The sequence below is a fragment of the Denticeps clupeoides genome, chromosome 11 (genome assembly GCF_900700375.1).
Source record: "Denticeps clupeoides chromosome 11, fDenClu1.1, whole genome shotgun sequence".
In the NCBI taxonomy this organism is placed as follows: Eukaryota; Metazoa; Chordata; class Actinopteri; order Clupeiformes; family Denticipitidae; genus Denticeps; species Denticeps clupeoides.
This window is the reverse complement of record NC_041717.1, coordinates 19,385,714-19,406,004: the sequence shown is the minus strand read 5'-3', so window position 1 is coordinate 19,406,004 and position 20,291 is coordinate 19,385,714. Positions and strand designations below refer to the sequence as shown.

Sequence of the window (20,291 nt, the reverse complement as noted above, 5' to 3'; positions counted from 1 at the left end):
AGGGCGTCTGGTAAATGCTGTAAATGTAAATGTAAACCTTACTGATTGGCCAACTCATTCCCATCCGGGATTGGCTGGCTCATGTTCCGCAATTAAAAACGTTTTCACCTCCCTGCCACGAGCAACATGAAGCAACTGACCCACAATTCAGTGCAGGTACTCGTGACGTCACCCCATACAAAGGGAATTCTTGTTTATTCTGTAATAAATGTCTCTGTTTGAATTATTATTAGTCGTAGTCATTAATATTATTATGCTTTACATTTACATTTACGGCATTTACCAGACGCCCTTATCCAGAGCGACTTACAATCAGTATTACAGGGACAGTCTCCCTGGAGCAATTTAGGGTTAAGTGTCTTGCTCAGGGACACAATGGTAGTAAGTGGGATTTGAACCCGGGTCTTCTGGTTCATAGGCGAGTGTGTTACCCACTAGGCTACTACCATTTTTATTGGCTTGACAGCCCTATTAATTTCTCACTCCACTGGCCAGCTTGTGTCCAGACTGCATCACACAACTGACCGAGTTTCACCAGAATGCGGAGGTCCCTGAGTGGGGAAAGGATGGCATGGACCCGGTGGTCACAGATGTGAGGAGGACGCGGCGCCTCGGAGACCGCGGTGACTCAGCAGGTGACGGTGTAGCCTGAGTCACCGAGGACACCGCGTCTGATGTTTCAGCGGCCGGCGTAATTACACCGGCGTACACGTCAAGCCGAGACACAGTCAAGCGATGGAACTCGAGCCGGCGCCCACGCCGGTTTAACGCGAGCGGCGGCCCACTGTTCCACGTTCTGGCGAAGTCCAGGCCGCGGACTTTCCCTCCTTCTACTCCTCCTCCTCCCTTAAAACCCCGGCACCGCACGCCATCTCCCTCCTAATCCATCCCAGCATGCAGCATGAGTGGAACAGACCTCGCTGCGATGTAGAGGGTCCGGTTCATGAATACGATCAGCTGAATGTCCAACTTGTGCCGCTGCGTGTTGTTTTTGCCGGGCTTGTGTCCTACGAACGCTGGGTACTGCTTTGTATCTGGACAGAAAGGGGGGAAAAAATGCACGTTTCAGTCGTGACGATTGTAAAAAGGGATCTCCACAGACGGGATCTCCTCAAAGCATTATCATTTCTGATTTCTGCAGGAGTCCATTTGAAATGCCATCTTAATGTCCCATTTTTATTCCCTTTCCCTGTGAGCCAAATGATCATTTCAGAATCCAAACTCAGAGAGTGTGAAGCTAAAGAGAAGAGGCGAGGAGCTCATCCCTAAGAACTGGGAGATGGAAGGGAATGGCAGGACGAGACGGGGAGACACGTTTAGATAAAGGGGCGGGAAAGGAACGCGTGGGGGAGGAAGGCACAGGGGGAGAGAAGGAGAGGAGAGAGCAAAAGAAGAGAGACACGCCTATCAAAACAGGCATGTATTGAGAACATTAATAAATAAGATGAATATAATGAAATAAGAGAGAAGAGAACATTATTAGAATGTAGCTAAATTTTTACTAATTAATACTAAGCAAGGGCTTTTATAATTTAACATAACAACGTATGATCCTGATGGGCACTGTTTTCAAACTGACGCTAAGCATGCTCGGGGTGATACCGAAATGCTAAAAAAATGTAAAGATTGGTACTCAGATAATGTGGAACATCATTTAATTTCATCGTATTTAAAAACCTGAAGATTTTGCTGACAGTTGAAACTCGGTTACTTCTCACAATGTAAAATTCATACTAATTTCAATGAAATTCAAAGCAAATTATGATCATAACCCTGACATTCAAAGTTCAGTGTATATATGTGATATTGAATAGTGCATGAGGCTTGGAATACATTTTAACTCTTAGTACTGGCTTAGTACTGGTTATCATATGTTAAATTTAACAGCACTCGTGTAGCTTTCAGACCAGAGACATTGTTGTCCTGTGCATCACGTCCTGTGAATCACACTAGTTGTATTGACACCCATTATACATTTAACTATTTGGTGCAATAGTTTTGTCTGAATGCTTGTAGAGTTCACAGAATTTCATTGTGGAAGTTTGTCTTAACAAGTTTTCTGTGTGTGGTGCATCACATGGCAAGTTTTCAATCTGCTTGTATGGATTTTGTCATAACGTCATATTGAACTCCCCAGTAGTACGACTACGACAAGTACTACATACATGTCACACTTATTCACAGTTCTGACAACTAGTTATGGGTATGAAGCAACTTATATGATAACTTGTAATCAAAATGTCCCATGCATCATATATAGAATCGTCTCTCAGATTTACATAAATATATAAACCAGCAAAAAATGCTTGGTAGTTATATGTATCTTAAACTGTTATTATTTCTACATTTCAGGAAAAAAACTGAAGAGTCAATACTGTCATAATGTTAAGTAGTAAACAAAAATATTGTAAACAAAGCTATGGGGAAACTTCCTGTTGCTGCTTTTCGGTGTAGAGGCGACTCTCAACTATCAAACGTATTTTATAGATTGACTGTATAAAATTGTATCGTAGTCCCTGTTTGACGGACGGGCAGAGAAGATGAAGGGGGCGGAGCACTCACAGTTGCCGTGGGAGACGCTGATGGGCTCGCTGTCCTCCGGGAACCCGGCGCCGGCCACCTGCACCAAGGTGAAGTAGAGCAGCAAGGCCTCTGACCTCATGGTGGCTCACCAGGCTCCGTCGCCGCTTCTACACTTCAGCCTGTGTGCGTGGGAAACACAAAACGCGCCATTTTAGACGTTCCGCGCCGCCAGGTAGAGCCCGGTCGAACCCGCCCACCCCGCAGCCCGCCCCCGCCAGCACCAACGAGCTAATAGGATTAGCGCTGGTAACATGCGTCACGGGCCCATGGCTGGAGACTGTGGCCGACGAGGCACAAGGCATCATGGGAACCATTCACAACGGCACCGCCCACTCCCAGTAATGTCGGGGTGGGCAGCAAACGAACCCCCCCCCCACAAATCAGCAGAGTACGAGCCTGCACCAGACCCCAGAGGGCCAGGGAGGGAGGAGGATAAATAGAAAGAGATGGATGGGGCAGAGGAAAGCGGGAGGGAGGGACGGAGACGGAAAACGCGACAGGCCTGAGGAGATATATGTGTGAAAGAGAGCGAACGAGGGAGAGAGGGGCTGGGGGAGGAATGGAGAGATGGAGAGAGATAAAGTGAGAAAGTGACAGAGAGTGAAAAGGGAGAGCGGGGAAGGGGGTCTTCCAATCTGGACTGGCCCACATTCCTAACACACACACACACACACACACACACACACATACTCACAACAGCAGGCATCACCATGAATGTACTCCTTCGAAACGGGATGAATAATTAAAAAAACGAGGGGCCACAGTTTGTGTGTGTGTGTGAGATGGATCAGAGCTCCTTGCTGAGTCTGTTTAGTTGCAGAGCACCCGGTGGTTGAGGGTTGATTGATGACCTGGACCGAGAATGAGACGCGCCGGGCGTCCCATGGGAGAGGAGCCCACTGTAAATACAATGAGCCCCAGTAGCAGTTTCAGGGTCCGGGCAGCTCACTGTGGCATCTCTCTCTCTCTCTCACACACACACACACACATCACCAAACTGACAATGCCATGTACATTTCTGAAACACACTGTGCTTAAAGCAGCCACTGTGTTAAAATGCTCATGAAACATTAAAACGCTCCACGGCAGAGGTGCGGAGGAAAAACAGAAAGCGACTAAATAACACGGCGAATCGGAAATCCTGCGCTTTCGGGGAAATACGTCATTGGATCATCATGATATGATCATCACGTGGGTATTGAAATACAACCCAACAACTAGAAGGCGATGAGTGCACTGTAATTTATATTCATACCTTTCACTTTAACAGAAATAGGGTATTTTTGTTAATTACAAAACTCTATTAAGGAGGAAATTGCTAATGACTAATTTCTTAAGAATCCATTTGTGGGCATTGACCGGTGGTGCACAGAACCAGTGGATGCTCCTGAAGGTTTAAATGTTATCAGACACTGTTTGGCGGCTGATGCGCAAACCGAAACTGGCAGCTTTATCTCGTTTCACAAGCGCCGGTTTGTCGAGAAGCGATTAATCATTAAAAACTTTTACGGATTGTTTATTAACCCGAGAATGACAGTGGGTGGTGGAGAGAGCCCTCCAGAACGTGCTGCAAAAAAAGGCGCTTGGCAGGTGAAGCGGTTAAAAGGAAAAATGAGCAGGCAGCAGTGTTGCCAGATAGGGCAGTTTCACACCTATTTGTCTTAAAAACACCACATCAACAAACACTAATACAAATAATTATTTGACAAATGCAAGTTTAAAATGTGATTTTTTTTTAACAGAGAGAAGAAACTGTACAGGGGACAATTGTGGTCGCAGGGAGAATGCAACAGAGATTCTTTCAAATGACAAGTGACAAGCACCTTATCAATAAGTAATGTCATGGAATGGCTTCACTTTGGTTGACTACTGCTTTTAGTTTTTCATTTTGGCTGTGCCTTCGCTGCATTACTGTAATGTATGTTACAGTGGTCTCTACAGCCGGGGCAATTAATGTAATTAATATTCTATTTTGGCCAGTTTTCTGCTTGTGTTGTGTGTGTGTGTGTGTGTGTGTGTGTCTCTGTAACTCAAACCTGCGAAGGGACGGCTAATGTAGGGTAGTAGTAGCCTAGTGGGTAACACACTCGCCTATGAACCAGAAGACCCGGGTTCGAATCCCACTTACTACCATTGTGTCCCTGAGCAAGACACTTAACCCTAAATTGTTCCTGGGGGGACTGTCCCTGTAACTACTGATTGTAAGTCACTCTGGATAAGGGCGTCTGATAAATGCTGTAAATGTAAATGTAATGGCTTGGAGGTTTACGTAACTGACCACAAACACCCCTGTCCATCCCAATGGACACCAAGAGGGGTCAAACAGGCTAACAGACCTGCTAAAGACTGATCGGCCAATTACTTAGACTTCCTGATGGTTACGGCTACGGAAATTAATTGGGGACTCTGGCCGTGCAATTTAACCAGTAAATTCCACTAAAACCCAATTAGCAGCCCAACACGCAGTCACATGCCACCCTGTTGCTCTCTAAAGTGGCTGGAAACGTCTCCCTCGTCCGTTCCCGGCAGCAACTGTTCCCGGGTCAGTAGCGTGTCTGGCGAACGCTGCCACGCCGGAGATGGATCCGAGTGGCGTGGTCGCAGCGAGGGGCCTGGGGCATAATTATAATAACACTTGACTGTGTTTTCGTGCCGCTGAAACGCTGAATGAAGGACCGCGGGTGTTCTGCGTTGGCAGCTAGCGTTTGCTCGGGGGAATTGAAAGGTGCTTGCGACGTGCGACGTGTGAATAAGAGAAAAACAGGCCAAGAAAAAAAAAAAAAAACAAACGCTCCACTCCATACTCATTTACTGCCCTTTTTTTAGAGCTTCACGATTGCCCTCCCCTTTCCTCTTCAAACGTTCTCTTCTCCCCCCTTTTTTCCCGCAATGGCACTGTTTCATTTTCTTTTTTTTCTTCCTCTTGCATTTCACAACTCCCATTTCAGGCCGACAAAGGAATACAGTGAGTAGCGTGATGAATACTGGGCCCTGGCTTTGTGTGGAAAAATCATGAGCGAAGGCCCCCGACTGGTCCCCGCTTAAGCGGCTGGCCCCCCCCAAAGATGAATGAGGTTACGGATTTGAATATCAGAGCCCTTTTTCCCAGCGTTGCCAATCGCGCCCGGGCGATAGCGGCCGCCCAACGTAATCAGCCTCCGGGATGCGGGTAGCATGACAGCGAGGCGCAGCATTAAAAAAAAAAAAAAATGATTGCTGATAAGACCGGGGTCTGGCTGCCATTTGCGGTAGAACCCCCCCCTTTGATCTGTTTATCAGACCCGGGTTCCGGCTCTACTGAGCTGGCTGTTTACGATATTTAATTAAAAACCGAGGGAAATGTGAGACGACCAGATGGACAGCGTCTGCACTAGTCCATTGACTTCAACAAATAACCGGCGAGACTCTAATGCCGTGGACTTCTAATGCACATTTACCCGCAAACAGCATGCAGACGGATGGTGCCCGTGGGTCCAACTCTACGCAATGAGTGTAATTTCAATTAAGGCACATAAAAATAAAAATGGTGTGATGCACAGGACAACAATAATCATAATCCCATTTTCACCCCCAGGACAATGTCTCAACTGTTCACAGTTCCAGAGCCCTGGGCCCAGGACCGCTTCAATCCAGCAGCTGGCCAACTGTCTCTGTAGGCTCTTCAGATGTAATCACTTCAGGGACAGTAAGGGACAATGACATGTTAACAGCCACTACTGCTGGTCAATACTGTTAACAGGAAGTATCACAGCGCATGGGAGACTTGGAATGAGACACACATTTTTATTCATTTCCAAACACACACATACTCACTTTATGGGGACCGGATAGCTTTTATAACATTTATATTTTTGATGTTAAAAACAAAATTCTCTGAAAACGTTCTATGCAAAATGCCTCCCAAAATATCATTACAAACCTTGCATGTACCTACAATTAACACACACACACACACACACACAAAAATGCTTTGTGAGGACCTTCGGCAACGGATATGCATTGTGAGCATATATGGCCACACTAAAAATCATTCAAGTGCAATGACAATTACAAAAGCTCATGTCATCCTTTAAACTAAAGCTCCACGGTGTGACTGAGTGCAAACAATGGCTATCATGTGACCAATGAATAGGCTGTCTTGTCAGCTCGGCCCCTCGCCGAAGCCAGATATGGGTCTTCTGACAGGCATATTTGGAAGAACTAATGTTGCCTGCTGGGCAGACATACTGACATGGCTGTTACCCGGTTCGGGCACCTGCCTGTCTTGCAGAGCCAGCGAGGCGATAACTCGGCATAAAGAATCCCCCCCCGGGATACGGGGATGTCAATCAGTGCTCTCACCGAACGCATAAAGAAGCCTTAATTAAAATATCACCCTCAGAGTTCTGTACTGACCAGGATCCTCAAGGGTCTGGGAACCGGCTGCAATCCACAGATCATTTAAAACGTGCGTGGAAGTTCCTCGTAAGGCCCTCAGCATTACTTAAACGTTATCTCGGCCGTGATCGCTCCGGACGACGCTCGGAGCCCGGAGCTCGGAAACGTGTCACGGACGGGAAGCCCGAGGGCCAAATCGCCTCTAACGTTACAACCACGGTAGCCCCTCAAGCCATAGAAACGCACAAAAAGCGTACGAATAAAACCGTTCATCTGAATTCGGGTCGATATCGCCGTTTATTGTTTTGGTGTCGCCTCTGCCGAGGTGCCAGAAGTGTCCTGTGACCGACCGCGGCGTAGCCCGGCTTCTCAGCCCGCGATGCGGCGTGTCGATTAAAAATTCTCCTGTCCAGCTTCCCTCGAATAATCTGGTGCAAGTAATCAGTGTTTGGAAAGCGCAACGCACTCGGCCTAGGCCGAGACGTTGTCCCCCGTGGAGCGGGCGGACACAAAAGGTTCTATTTCAGCCTTCTCTCCGACAAGGAGATACTATAAACTACCTTTCTTTACGCCGTTTCCTTCCTCTTTTCGCCACACTGTCGTAACGTTTTTAGGTCCGGCAGAAAGGTTGGCTACCAGCCTCCGTTTCGATCTCCTCACCATCCATTTTCGCATCTCTCTCTTACGATAGTTAAAATGCCCGATGACGGTGGCGGAGAACCGCACATCAAATTAACGTTTCATGTAAAAATGAGCGTTTAATAAAACATCGCCACTCTGCGCCTAATTCCGTGTGCCTTAAGAACTACAGGCAGAATTCACTGAGCTAAAGGCCCCGTGCGCCACACATCATGCCACTTAATGGCGGCAGCGTGTGAAGCGTTACACCTGCACTGAGAGAGATGCGTAATCATTGTGAGTGCCTTACACGTCCGAGCAACCGCTTTTAAGCCTTGTGCATCCTTACGCTCAACGATATCACTTTCATATTAGCCAAATTTTCGAAGTGATTGTTTGTGTCATTGTGATACATTTAACATTTACATTTAAGGCATTTGGCAGACGCCCTTATCCAGAGCGACTTACAATCAGTAGTTACAGGGACAGTCCCCCCCTGGAGCAACTTACGGTTAAGTGTCTTGCTCAGGGACACAATGGTAGTCAGTGGGATTTGAACCCGGGTCTTCTGGTTCATAGGCGAGTGTGTTAACCACTGGGCTACTACCACCCTACACACAAGCACAGCACATGGTGACACAACGAAATGTGTCCACTGCATTTAGCCATCACCCTTGGTGAGCAGTGGGCGGCCATGACTTCCATCACTGCCCCTCGCCACCAACACTACACAACACTTCGTATTCGGGATCAGATCATAATACCTGATCAGGTTGTGTTATAGCGATCTATAACTACCATTAGAGCTGATCCTCTGGCAGCAGACGCTGTCATGCAAACCAACAAACTACAATTCAAATCCAAAGATGGCACAAACGTACCAAGCTTGATGATTGCAAACGTGCAGAGAGCGTAAAAAAAAAGCAAAAACATGCAGAACAAGGGATACCAGTGATACTGTGGAGCATATGAACGCACATTTCTAAAAAGTATACGGCGCGCGCCTTTCCTGATTCTCCTGAAGTCGTGTGCTAACAAAAAACACACCAGACAGCTGAAAAATTAGCCAGGAGTGCGAAACTTTGAATCATAGCCGCCCAGAATTCTGACAGGCGCTTTTTAGTGCATCTCCAAAGCCCCCGGCCTTGCTTTGTCTCCAAAAGCAGACCCAGATGCCGCGGATTCCACCTGGCTCAGCTGACAGCTGCGACGGAGGCACGAAGTGACAAGAGCGAGCGGGCCATCGGCACGTCGGCCTCCTCTCCGTTTACAGAGTGAATAAATAAAACGGCGGGTCGGCGCGTCAATCACTTGTACGTTATTCACAATCAGCACCGCTTCTGCCGAAGCACCCGCAGTCAAAGCGCCACAATCCGCCATCAGTTTCCAAGGCCGTTTTTTTTACAATTATTTTTCGTTCTGCGCAGAGAGACGCAGAGCTATCAATCCACAAGAAAAAAAACAGCTTGCAACAGTCACTTTCATGGCATTTCATTTGGACCCACAGGATGCTCCCAGCTCTGCAGCCAAGTGGAATTCCAATTACAGCTAGGAGAGCCATATGGGAATCTCGCCGGAAACCTTTTTACGGCGGAGGAACGGAATTAGCGCTCCAGCCAGGTCAAGGTGCGCTAATCAGCCAAATTCTATCAGCCACTTTTTCATTTCGTGGAACTTTTTACTGGCGCCATGCTCTACGTTCCGCTGCCAATGGTTCCGGAGAGTCACTAAGAAGAAATGGCGGAACGTTTCAAACATTTTACATTTACAGCATTTACCAGAAGCCCTTATCCAGAGCGACTTACAATAAGTAGTTACTGGGACAGTCCCCCCCTGGAGACACTCAGGGTTAAGTGTCTTGCTCAGGGACACAATGGTAATAAGGTGGGTTTAAACCTGGGTCTTCTGGTTCATAGGCGAGTGTGTTACCCATTAGGCTACTACCACCCTCAAAGTGAGGTTATGCACTATGGGACATGGGAGGAGAAAACTGAACAGGAATTAAACGACGTTGTTACGTATGCATGTACACATTAATTAGGCCTGGGGCTGACTGAATGTGAGTAGAGCACGAATCCATGATCTTTGGGAAGATAAGGCATCTATACCGCCTGTCTTCCACCAATACTGTTGGCCTGTAGCTACTCTAAAAAGGGGCAGTGGTGGCCTAGCGGTTAAGGAAGTGGCCCCGTAATCAGCCACTGAGGTGCCACTGAGCAAAGCACCGTCCCCACATACTGCTCCCCGGGCACCTGTCATGGCTGCCCACTTCTCACCAAGGGTGATGGTTAAAATGCAGAGGACACATTTCGTTGTGTCACCGTGTGCTGTGCTGCTCTGGACGCGGCCGATCTGGACGCGGCCTCGTTAATGCATCGTTCATAATTTTCTCTGTTGTCTTTTCTAATCTTACACTGCGGCATAGGCGCAATGTCGCCTGTGCCTGGGACCATGGATTCATTTATCCAGCACGATTTTAGCACAACATTCCAAAAAAACGATGAGGAAACAGGCTCCGGCAAGGCATCCACGTCTCCGCAGGCCGACGGCGGCACGCCGGGCTGCATTAAGAGGCTTCGCAGGCCGATTGGAAATGTAACCGTGCATGACACTAATTATGCATGCCATCGAGTAACGTTACACTAAACAACGCGCCGGCCCGCCGGCATGCCGAAACACGCAGGTGTTGCGAATCGGATCTCGACGAGGCGAAGCGCCACCCGCCCCCCCACCACGTTTCTTTTTAGCCTTTTTTTTTTTTTGGCATTCCCCCCTCCTGTCCTCCTCCCTGCTACGGCGCCCCCTCTCTGATGGACTTATCGTTTTTTTTTTCTTTCTTTCTTCCGAAGGCTATTCTCATATATCTCCTTCCCATTGGCCGGCCGGCCCACAGATAAATGACGGCTGTTCAATATCTAATTTTCTCTGCAGTGTCAGAAGACATTTTTGATTACTGCTCCCTTATATCAACTGTGTCGTGCAATTCCTCTAATGGAAATGTTTCATTAATTTTGTAGGCGGCGTCGTAGATCACGCGCATCTAATTCGGAACGAAGCAAAAACAACAATACAATCCCGAGCACGCATCAAAATGCAAATCAATGCAATTTTTCATTAATATTGTTACTCGTAATTGAGCCAAAGGGAGCTGAACGTCACCAAAGCAATCTTCTTAGTTTATTCAGACATCCCGTCCTTATCATTCTATTTGCAAACGTATTCGGATGCAGAAATAATTAAATTTTTTTGTGCTCATTTAAAACACCGTGCAAAATAAACAAACATCAAACATTGTCTTTCCGAGGTCAAACGGGGGCAACATTCCGTAACGCATTCCGACTCCATCCATAATAACAGCAAGGCCCAGAACATCTGCGAACGGCACAAGAAATTCCAATATGTTGGATTCTTTAGCTGGACTACCTGCAGGATTCCCATCATTCCCAAGTCCCGCTCCCGATCCGGGGAACTGTCGAGACAGTTCCGGATTGTGGCTAGAAAATGAACATGGTGAACAGGGGAGTTGAAGTCGGACTGTGTAAACAGCAGGTGGTCCCCATATCGCAGGGTGGGGGGGGGGGACGGAGGACTGCTGAATAAGCTTCTTTTGGAAATGTTTGCTCGGGGAAAATGTCTGAAAAACGTCTGTGGCGCGCACCTGCGGAGAGTTTGGTAAAATATTCCTGAGGAACGAATGAATTATTTACAGTTTCGTGAATAAAGATGAATAAAAAAAATAAATTTCCCGATTCATTCGAAGCCTCAGATTTCTGCATGCATTGAGAAAGCACAAATAAATAAATAAAAACAAGCGACAGACACTCGGCGCTGGCATGCGGGCAAATGGAAATACATAAAACCAGTTTCCTAGGCAACGGACAAGCAATCTTAAATTTCACTCTACACTTGTAGGTGTCACACAGGGAGCCGTGGAAATGGGAGGTCGAGAAAAAAAAAAAAACACACACACACACACACACACACACATACAGACAGACAAATTTAATTTCGAGGGAAAAATAATCGCTGTCTGAATGAAGCGGCGTCGTCTCCGGCCTGGCCATTAACACATCGTTTCGGCTCCTGATCGCCCGGCGCCGTCCATCACTGCGACTCGGCCTTAGAGATGAGCGGACACGGACCCGAGTCCATTAGGGTGAACCCGGGGCCCATCGTCTGCAGAAACGTTTCAGGCGTCACACCGGAACGCCGTTAACGGGTTAAGCTGGTTAAATAATGTAAATCAAATTAACGGAATGGAGCCGCCCGGTGACTACCTGCGTGGGTCTGATTAGGTTCAAATATCCACTCAACTAATGAGCCGGGCGAGGGAGCGTCGGCTGCTATCTGCCTACAGCAACCCCGGGACAAAATCCCCACCCCCTGAAACCCCGGCATTCCCGGCAAAAAGCCTAATCCCGATTCCAGCATCCAGGAATGGCGATAGCAATTACGAGCAACAATGAAATCCGTCCCCGCCTTACCGTTGGTGTCAGGTCTTTAAGACATAAGCGGCTCAGCCCGCTCATCCTCCCTGCTTAACCCCTCCTACCATTTGTGCGTTTCGAACCAGAGACCCCGGCAGTTGTTTTTTTTTTTTTTTTTTCTCCCAGAAACAAAGACCCCCGAGTTTACTGGATCATATCTGGCCTAGTTTCTGCCACTCGGCGCAAGCCGCATTAAACTCTTCTCTTCGTGGCCGTCACATGGCGGTCATTAGACGGTAAACAGTAGCAGCGACAACCGACTTCTTTCCTTCTGCGTTCCGTTACATTTACATTCAAATGATAATGGGATAAATAACCAGATTAAGGTGATATTAGTGATGTGATGTGACTAAGACACAGTTATCAATTATTAGAAATTGCTGTTCCACAAGGGCAATAAGGGAGCAAATGCCGTCATAAAGCATTTGCATTGTTTACAATGGAGCGTCTCAGCGCATACAATTTTTTCCCCAAAGCATCACATAAACGCTCATGGGAACCTCAGCGGCGCCTTGACGTTTCGGGATTTCAACCCGGAACCCTACGGTTACGAGTATGTTTATTACAGTCACGTTAGTAAACGATATGATATTTTTATAAAACTGGACCGTGACAAGGGTCCTCCGGTCGGAAGCATCGTCACCCAATTAAGATAATTATTAAGATGACGTATGTCACTGGAAAAGGATCTGCAGCCTTGCAGGAAGCTCACCAGAGATGCCCTACACAGCTAACATTGGCGCACCTGATATGAAAAGCGACGGCCTCGCCGCTCCATTCCCATATGGCTCTCCTACCTGTAACCCGGTCGCGACGGGACTTCGCATCGGCGCCCCTGGTCTTGGAGGAACACAACAAACGAATGCGAGATTCGATCCGAGAGGAAGTTGGCACGTCCCGTGCGCCGTGTCACGCGCCAACGAGTGCTTTAACGAAACATGGGAGACTATGGGGGAACTGGGACAGACCACCAAACTCGGAAACTTTTTGAGACTTTTTCCCTCCAAAAAGGGGTGGGGGGGGGTAGCTGACAGGGGCTGCGGCGCGGAGTATTCCGACTTTCAGGTAAATCCTCCTCGGAGTGGCTCGTTGAAAGGATTAGCGCGAGGCTTTGCTCCAGAGACCTTCGGATACGGCTCTATCTGGCTGGTACAGAGCCCCCCCCTCCCCCCCCCCCCCCCCCCCCCCCGACTCGCTCTCCGAAATCAAAGCAGCTCCGCTCGACTCGACGAGATTAGGGCCAGCTCCGCGACAGCCGAACCCGCTTGCATTTTTTTAGGCCGCCGTTTCTTCCCAGGTCTCGTTTTACCCGCGACACTCGCGACTTCCGGCCGCGCCCCTCTTCCCTTCGCCGAACAGGCTTGCGCCCAGCGGTGGGCCTGCAATCTTCTCGGCCGGATGTGGACCACGGGGCGCGCCACTTCGAACGAACAGAAAATGTGAACGTGGTAGGATCCCACCAGGCCTGCGGGACGGGGATGGGTCTCCTTTAAGCCAGATTAACCGCTAAGAAAAAAACTAAAAAAAAAAAGGAGGAATAAGGCGACATCTACTCCGCCCTCACCGCCCCCGCCGTCTAATCAAGCTCCGGCATAAGCTCATTGGGCGCAGCTCCACACCCACAATCAACGTCGGCCACGCCGGCCAAGCCAAAAGCATAATGAAATACGCGGGGCGCGGGCCTGCTCTCCTGATTAAAAGTCATTACGCCGCACCACGGTAATGAATGAGGGGGCTGGGAGGAGCAGAGCTCCCCTGCGGGGCGGGACACATGGCACACCGCGATGGCGCTCGCTCACCTCCGGAGAGCCACCAACAACGGAGCCGAGCTAAAGGACCGGCGCATTTCGGATCGAGGGCCCGTCACAGCTACAAGCGTTTTTTTCGGCGGTCGGAAAGCGGCCTCCCAGCGCAGGCTCGCACTCCGGCCCGGCAAACTCTTCACGTCCCACTGGGCCGCCTCCTCGGGCGATGGCCAATTTGCCGCTCTGAAGTACAGCCATTCATTTCAGCGGCTCTCCAGGCCCGCACACGGCTCGCCACCAACAGTTCCGCTTCAGTTCTGTCCAGGAGGTGAAACATGGCCACAATTTCAAAAAGACCCAGGTCCCATTGAACCCATTAGCCGCATAAGCAATGTACAGGATAAAGCATTACAATTCCTCCAGACGAAATTTTTTATTACAAAAAAAATATTTGCACAGATTATAGTCTGCAGTAATAAATAATTTTTCATGCGTGTGCTTAGTACGTTGACATTCACTTTGCGTGCTTGGAAAGGTGCTGGGTGTAGAACTGTGTGATTCATGACTCACGCAGGTGAATCACCCAGATCCATTAAATAACTCATGAGTCACAAATATAGAATCCTTTGCACCAAATTTAAATTGTAAACTCGGTCACATAAATACATCTTATAATTCTTAGATCAATTACTAACATAAAAGTTGCTTAACAACTTCCTCCTACAAATTTCCTCCTAGTGGATTCCTTGTGTCAGTCAGAGCCTTGTGTCAGTCTGAATCGCTCCTCACCCGAGTCAGTGAATCTGCAGCCGGAAACATGCAACCGAGTCGGAATCGCTCAGAGAGCAGGTAAGTGCTCCTCACCCGAGTCACTGAATCTGCTGGTTAACTTCATCTACAGCTGCAAACGCAACCAAATCTGAATTGCACAAGCAGACTTAATCTGAAAGTGATTAGTTCTCATCACAAAGGTGGTAGTAGCCTAGTGGGTAACACACTCGCCTATGAACCAGAAGACCCAGGTTCAAATCCCACTTACTACCATCGTGTCCCTGAGCAAGACACTTAACCCTCAGTGTCTCCAGGGGGGGACTGTCCCTGTAACTACTGAATGTAAGTCGCTCTGGATAAGGGCGTCTGGTAAATGCCGTAAATGTAAATGTACAAGGCAAAAGACACGGTTCAAACACTTTGAAGTTGACGCACAGATGTTGATTTGGCAGTACTGATTTAAGTGACTCAAGTGACTCACACAACCGGATCAGTTTATTGAGTGACTTGAGGGAGGGAACTGGATCCTAAAAAGGATCCAAGTATTACAGCTGGGTGGGATTTGACAAGTTATTTACCAGAGCATGCCAGAAATGATGCAGGAAATCTGCGAATGTGCTGTGATTTCGATAGAACGTGTACATAAACTTACATGTCCGTGTTTTTCATTACACTTCCACAACCTGCCACATCCATTTGTTTTGAGGTTGGCTTGGGGTAAAATGTTCTAAACGTCTGGCCTCTAGCATAATTCCCACGACGTGCTGGATATGATGGCCCTCTGAAAACCCATATTTCACTAGGTATTAACTGCAGTGTACGTTTGAAAGAATATATTACAGCAATACACTGTAGAAATTAAACGCTCAATAGCTTACGCTTATACCATGCTCTAATATTATTACAGTGATGGAGGCCGCTGTAGGAGACAGGATGAAGGATGCGGTGTACCTTCACAAGATTAATCTTCTGGTACCCCGGAGAGACTCACTGCATGTTGCTCTTAATTTAAATAAGTAAGCATTGAGAGAGAGGAAGTAGCAGAATCCTCGGCTTGTACGGCCCTGCATATGATAGTCGTGAGACTCCTATTATGTTGTGGGTCAATTTCACATATTAGTTTCATAAGATTGTGGTTTCCTGCCTGAAATTGCTTCATTTATCCTTGTTTTTTTGGACATGATCTGAGGTATGGTATGTGGACACACTGATGCTGAACACGGGGTACAAGGGGAGATGGGGTACAAGGAGAGGCCTGCAAAATACTTTTATTATTATATACTTTTAGGTATATTGCCATGACCGCATGGCAGTAACTGCTGTTTCGGATCATTTTAAATAAGTTTATTAAATATGCTTTTTTTCTGTTACACATTTCACCTTCTGAGAAGCTACAATAATATTGTAATTTTTTACAACATGGTGTTATGGATGTATTTTTTATTGTATGTATGGTTCTTTGGTGGGTTGCACTGCTTGTTTTATTCTGTAATAAACGGATAATACCATTTTTGAACAGTCGGCTGGCTGAAAACAACTCTGCGAGCCCTGATGTCATAATCCTCCTGTTTGCCCTACATGAGATGTGCTCCAATTTGTTGCATTTGCATTTTTACAATGTTTCTGACGAATTAATGTGCGTGCCCGGTCAGAGCCCCGATGTCTTCTGGGGAATAATTACCACGTCAACATATGCAAGAGTTTTATGAAGGTCAGGCCCGGAACAGTAGGATTTACGGTACAGATTTAATGCAATGTGTGCTGAAATTTGACAATCCATTTCATTACGTGCGCCACCGGCTCCTCAGGTCGTCGGGCAGACACACGCCGCACCAGCCAGATCCACACAAGCCTCCTCGTGAACTTTGATTTATGCGTAATAAATCCAAGCCAATCTGTAACGGGTTACAAATATACTGTGGCATCTCAAAATCAATCGACTGAGCCCTGCGGTTCCCAGACCACAAGTTGGTAAGCCAAGCAATATTCAGCACTTCATTTACCATGAACCACCCCCGAAACGAGCCGCAAATTGAGCGGAGAACTATTTACCACCGGGAATTTAAACAATACTCATTTTAACACCATGAACAATAATACCGTAGGGATTATAACATTACCAGCAGTAGTAAAATTATAAAGATATGGCAAATATTTGAACATTTCCTAATGTAAACGACAGCAATATTAATAGATTGTTCGAGACAGAGCTGAGTTGAGAAGATTTACCATAAACAACTGATAGCATTTGCTACCCACGTTAACGTGTCGCCAGTGTCTAATTGCTAATAATTAAACAGCTAGCGATAATACATTTTTACTGCCAGCGTGTTGTGGTGCTGTGCACGTTCACCTGTTCCATCGCTGGTAGGAGGAGGGGCTGCTTGTGGGGGCGGGGCTGGGTGGGGGGGAGGGGCATCAGCACGGTTGTAATACCAATTTTACCAGAGCAAAGACAGCCCTGGTAATATTGGTACTGTTGCAAATGAATATCGACACTAAACTTTAACAACAATTATTGTCTGAGTATCGTTTTGTTTTTGACAATTTTTGACAATTCTAATGCACAAATAATTTGCAGTCACAAATAATTTGCACTAAATCAATCATATGAGCCTTATGGCATCCAGACCACAAGGCCTCGGAAGAGCCAGTGTTCAACACTTTATTGCTGTGACCTGCCACTGAATCAACCCCCAAATTACAGAAGCACACAGTTGCTCTCGCTTTGATAAAAAGAATCCATTGCTAACTGAATCCACAGCACGAGCATTTATGAACCATCCGTTCTGCTGCAGAACAAGTTCACAGCACATAAACCTGTACACCGGTAGAAACATGGACGGGAAATTAGAAACAAAATTACTTACATATTGTGATGAAGTGAAGTGATTGTCACTTGTGATACACAGGAGCACAGTGCACACACTGAAATTTGTCCTCTGCATTTAACCCATCACCCTTGGTGAGCAGTGGGCAGCCATGACAGGCGCCCGGGGAGCAGTGTGTGGGGACGGTGCTTTGCTCAGCACCTTGGCGGATCGGGATTCGAACCGGATTCTGGATTCGAACCGACAACCTTCTGATTACGGGGTCGCTTCCTTAACCGCTAGGCCACCACTGGCCCATTTACGCTCATCTGAGGTTCAAGACTGAAGAGGTTAGTTTTTCCTCCCCCTCTCTCTTAAAAAAAAAATGCAAATTTGAAATTGGAGGAAAACGTATGACTGCTAAAGACCCACTGAGGAAAGAATTCTCCAGGCAGAGCTATGGATGGAAAGGAGAGCAGAGCTATGGAGAGGAGAGCAGAGAAAAAGCGCAACACGTTGGAGACTCATCTTTCTTCCAGATGGGGAAACAAGTGAAAAAAAACAAGAAAAAAGTAAGAACCCCCCCCAACCACCGGAAAACAAACGAGAGAAGAGCTGGCCCGAGGAAGACCTAAAGAGATGCTTTACAGTCCGCTGCGCATGTGGGTCACTGATAAGTTGCCGGGGGCCAACGGCCAGGAGGATTCGCTCCCGCGGTCCGCAATAGACCTCCGCGCCTCTTCCCAGCCTGGCTCATTGTTTCGGAAAAAGGACCCCCTTTCCCAGCACCCCCAAACCCGCACCCCAGCCTCCCGGAGCTCCCACAGCCACGTGATTCAGAATGAAAAGAATCACAAAAAAAGGAGGGTAAAAAAATCCAGAGCCCCCAATTAGCCAAGCCCCATGGGGTGACATGGTGGTTGAATGGAGAGGGACCCTGGACCAGCCATCGCAAATAACCTTCCGGCTTATGCCCCCTACCACATTCCGAATTCGTTCATCCTTCGGAAACGAAGACGCTCCGTCTCACGGATCCCTCCCACACTGTACCTTCCACAACACAAAGGAACCTGCGGGCATCCTGTCAGCTGTTCCTTATGTAATGTTTTCCACTTTTTGGATGCATTTGCAGCAGACAACGCGTCGGTTCATCCTAAAATGACAACTCTGTCAAACATCGCTTGACTAGGGGGGTAAAACAAGCGCTGTAAAACAGCCCGGGCGACTTTTACCGCGGTGGCACAAGGGATGTTTGGCTTCGGCGCGGAGGTGCTGATTGCATCTGCTTGTTCCTTTTGTATGCTGACGTGCAGCGATACATCAAGCCCGCAATTTCGGCTTTGATATGCCAGCGCACGGCGGCTGCTATCTGATCAGGCAGGAAGGGTCGAGAGAGCGACGGGGGAGGCAAACAGCAAGAGAGGGAAACCAAGAAGAGGAGGAGAGATTGAGGGAGTTGGATGCACAAAACGGGCGAAGAAGTGGCACACGGAGCGGAATGACAGAGATCATGAATAGATGGAATGAAGAAGGAAAGGGATTGAGAGATAACAGGGAGCAAAACAAAGACAAAACGGAAGACATAAGCAGCTTTTGAACTCAGTAGCTGTAGGGTCGGATTTTCTTCTGGTCGCATTTGCCCCAATTGTAAAATCTCTGAAGTGGCGTAAGCCAGCCAACACTCAGCAACTTCAACAACTGAGAAATGACGGACGCCATCGTCGGAGTGTTGTGTGCATGATTTGCATAGATTTTTAGAAATGACAGGTTCCAGTGTTTTAACATGAATTCGGTCAATCAGCATTACATTTACAGCATTTATGAGACACCCTTATCCAGAGCAACTTACAATCAGTAGTTACAGGGACAGTCCCCCCTGGAGACACTCAGGGTTAAGTGTCTTGCTCAGGGACACGATGGTAGTAAGTGGGGTTTGAACCTCGGTCTTCTGGTTCATAGGCGAGTGTGTTACCCGCTAGGCTACTACCACCCTAGCATACAGTCACGTCACAGCTAGATCCTGTTTTAGCCCTTGATTCCCTCCAAACAAGCAACTGTAAGGACTACAATACTACAGTAAAGGCAGAAACATACTTGCTGCTATCTACGTATATGTACGTACGTACCGCCGTGGTTCATATCCTGTGTTCTTCGCATAAGGTTTTACTGAAAAAATTAACGGAACGTGTATGGATACAGATACGGATGCAATACCTGTGTAATTTTATTGGGGCAGGGTTGCGAGATCTGCACTCAACAGATGACGATTTTAAGATACTGGATTCCATTGGTTTATTTGGTTTGTGGCCTCGACATTGACTCATGGTGGTAAGGAGAACACAGTGCAGATTACGACGCACAGTACGACATTACGACATGTACGGCACGTATATTAACGTTAACAGCGCAACTGTGTGCGGATACACATACGTAACTCACAGTGAGTACATTTCTGGCATAAAAAGGGGAAGTTTCATTCAATATTTGTAAAATCTGCAAAACAGTTCATCTGGTGCAAATAGGGCCTATATAAAACATTCATATCTAGATTCTGGCTTACAGAACTCTGTGCCAAAGGCTTCGCAACACATCACCCCGAAGCTCATTCACCTACAATTCCCTCCACGGCCTTGTTCCCGAATGCCTATTGTTCCACCACTCCACTGAAAAGGGTGCCATCTTTGCCATCCCCCAAACAAGACAGTGGACTTTTGGAGTTTTCATCCCCTGCTCTTTGGAACACACTGTTTTCTGAAAATCAAAATTGGATGTCTAAAAGCCTCCTAAAAAGCCTCCTTTTCTCAGAGACCTTTGACTTTTAAGTATCTCTGTCTACAGCAGCCCTGGATTTCTAGAAAGCGCTATACAAGTATATATGCTATACAAGTATATATGCTATA

The 20,291-nt window shown here is 47.3% G+C and overlaps 1 protein-coding gene across 4 annotated transcripts in view; it reads right to left on the bottom strand.

The window, feature by feature from the left end:
- The window catches only part of sema6a (sema domain, transmembrane domain (TM), and cytoplasmic domain, (semaphorin) 6A), a 74,807-nt gene that overhangs the window by 41,742 nt on the left and 12,774 nt on the right, over positions 1 to 20,291 (bottom strand). For all 4 annotated transcript variants that reach the window (XM_028996094.1, XM_028996093.1, XM_028996095.1 and 1 more), the window contains 2 exons: positions 2,563 to 2,702; positions 917 to 1,034 (listed from right to left, as the gene is read on the bottom strand). In XM_028996094.1, the coding sequence (XP_028851927.1) occupies positions 917 to 1,034; positions 2,563 to 2,662 (218 nt within the window). In that variant the 5' untranslated portion in view covers positions 2,663 to 2,702. The remainder of the gene's footprint in view (positions 1 to 916; positions 1,035 to 2,562; positions 2,703 to 20,291) is intronic.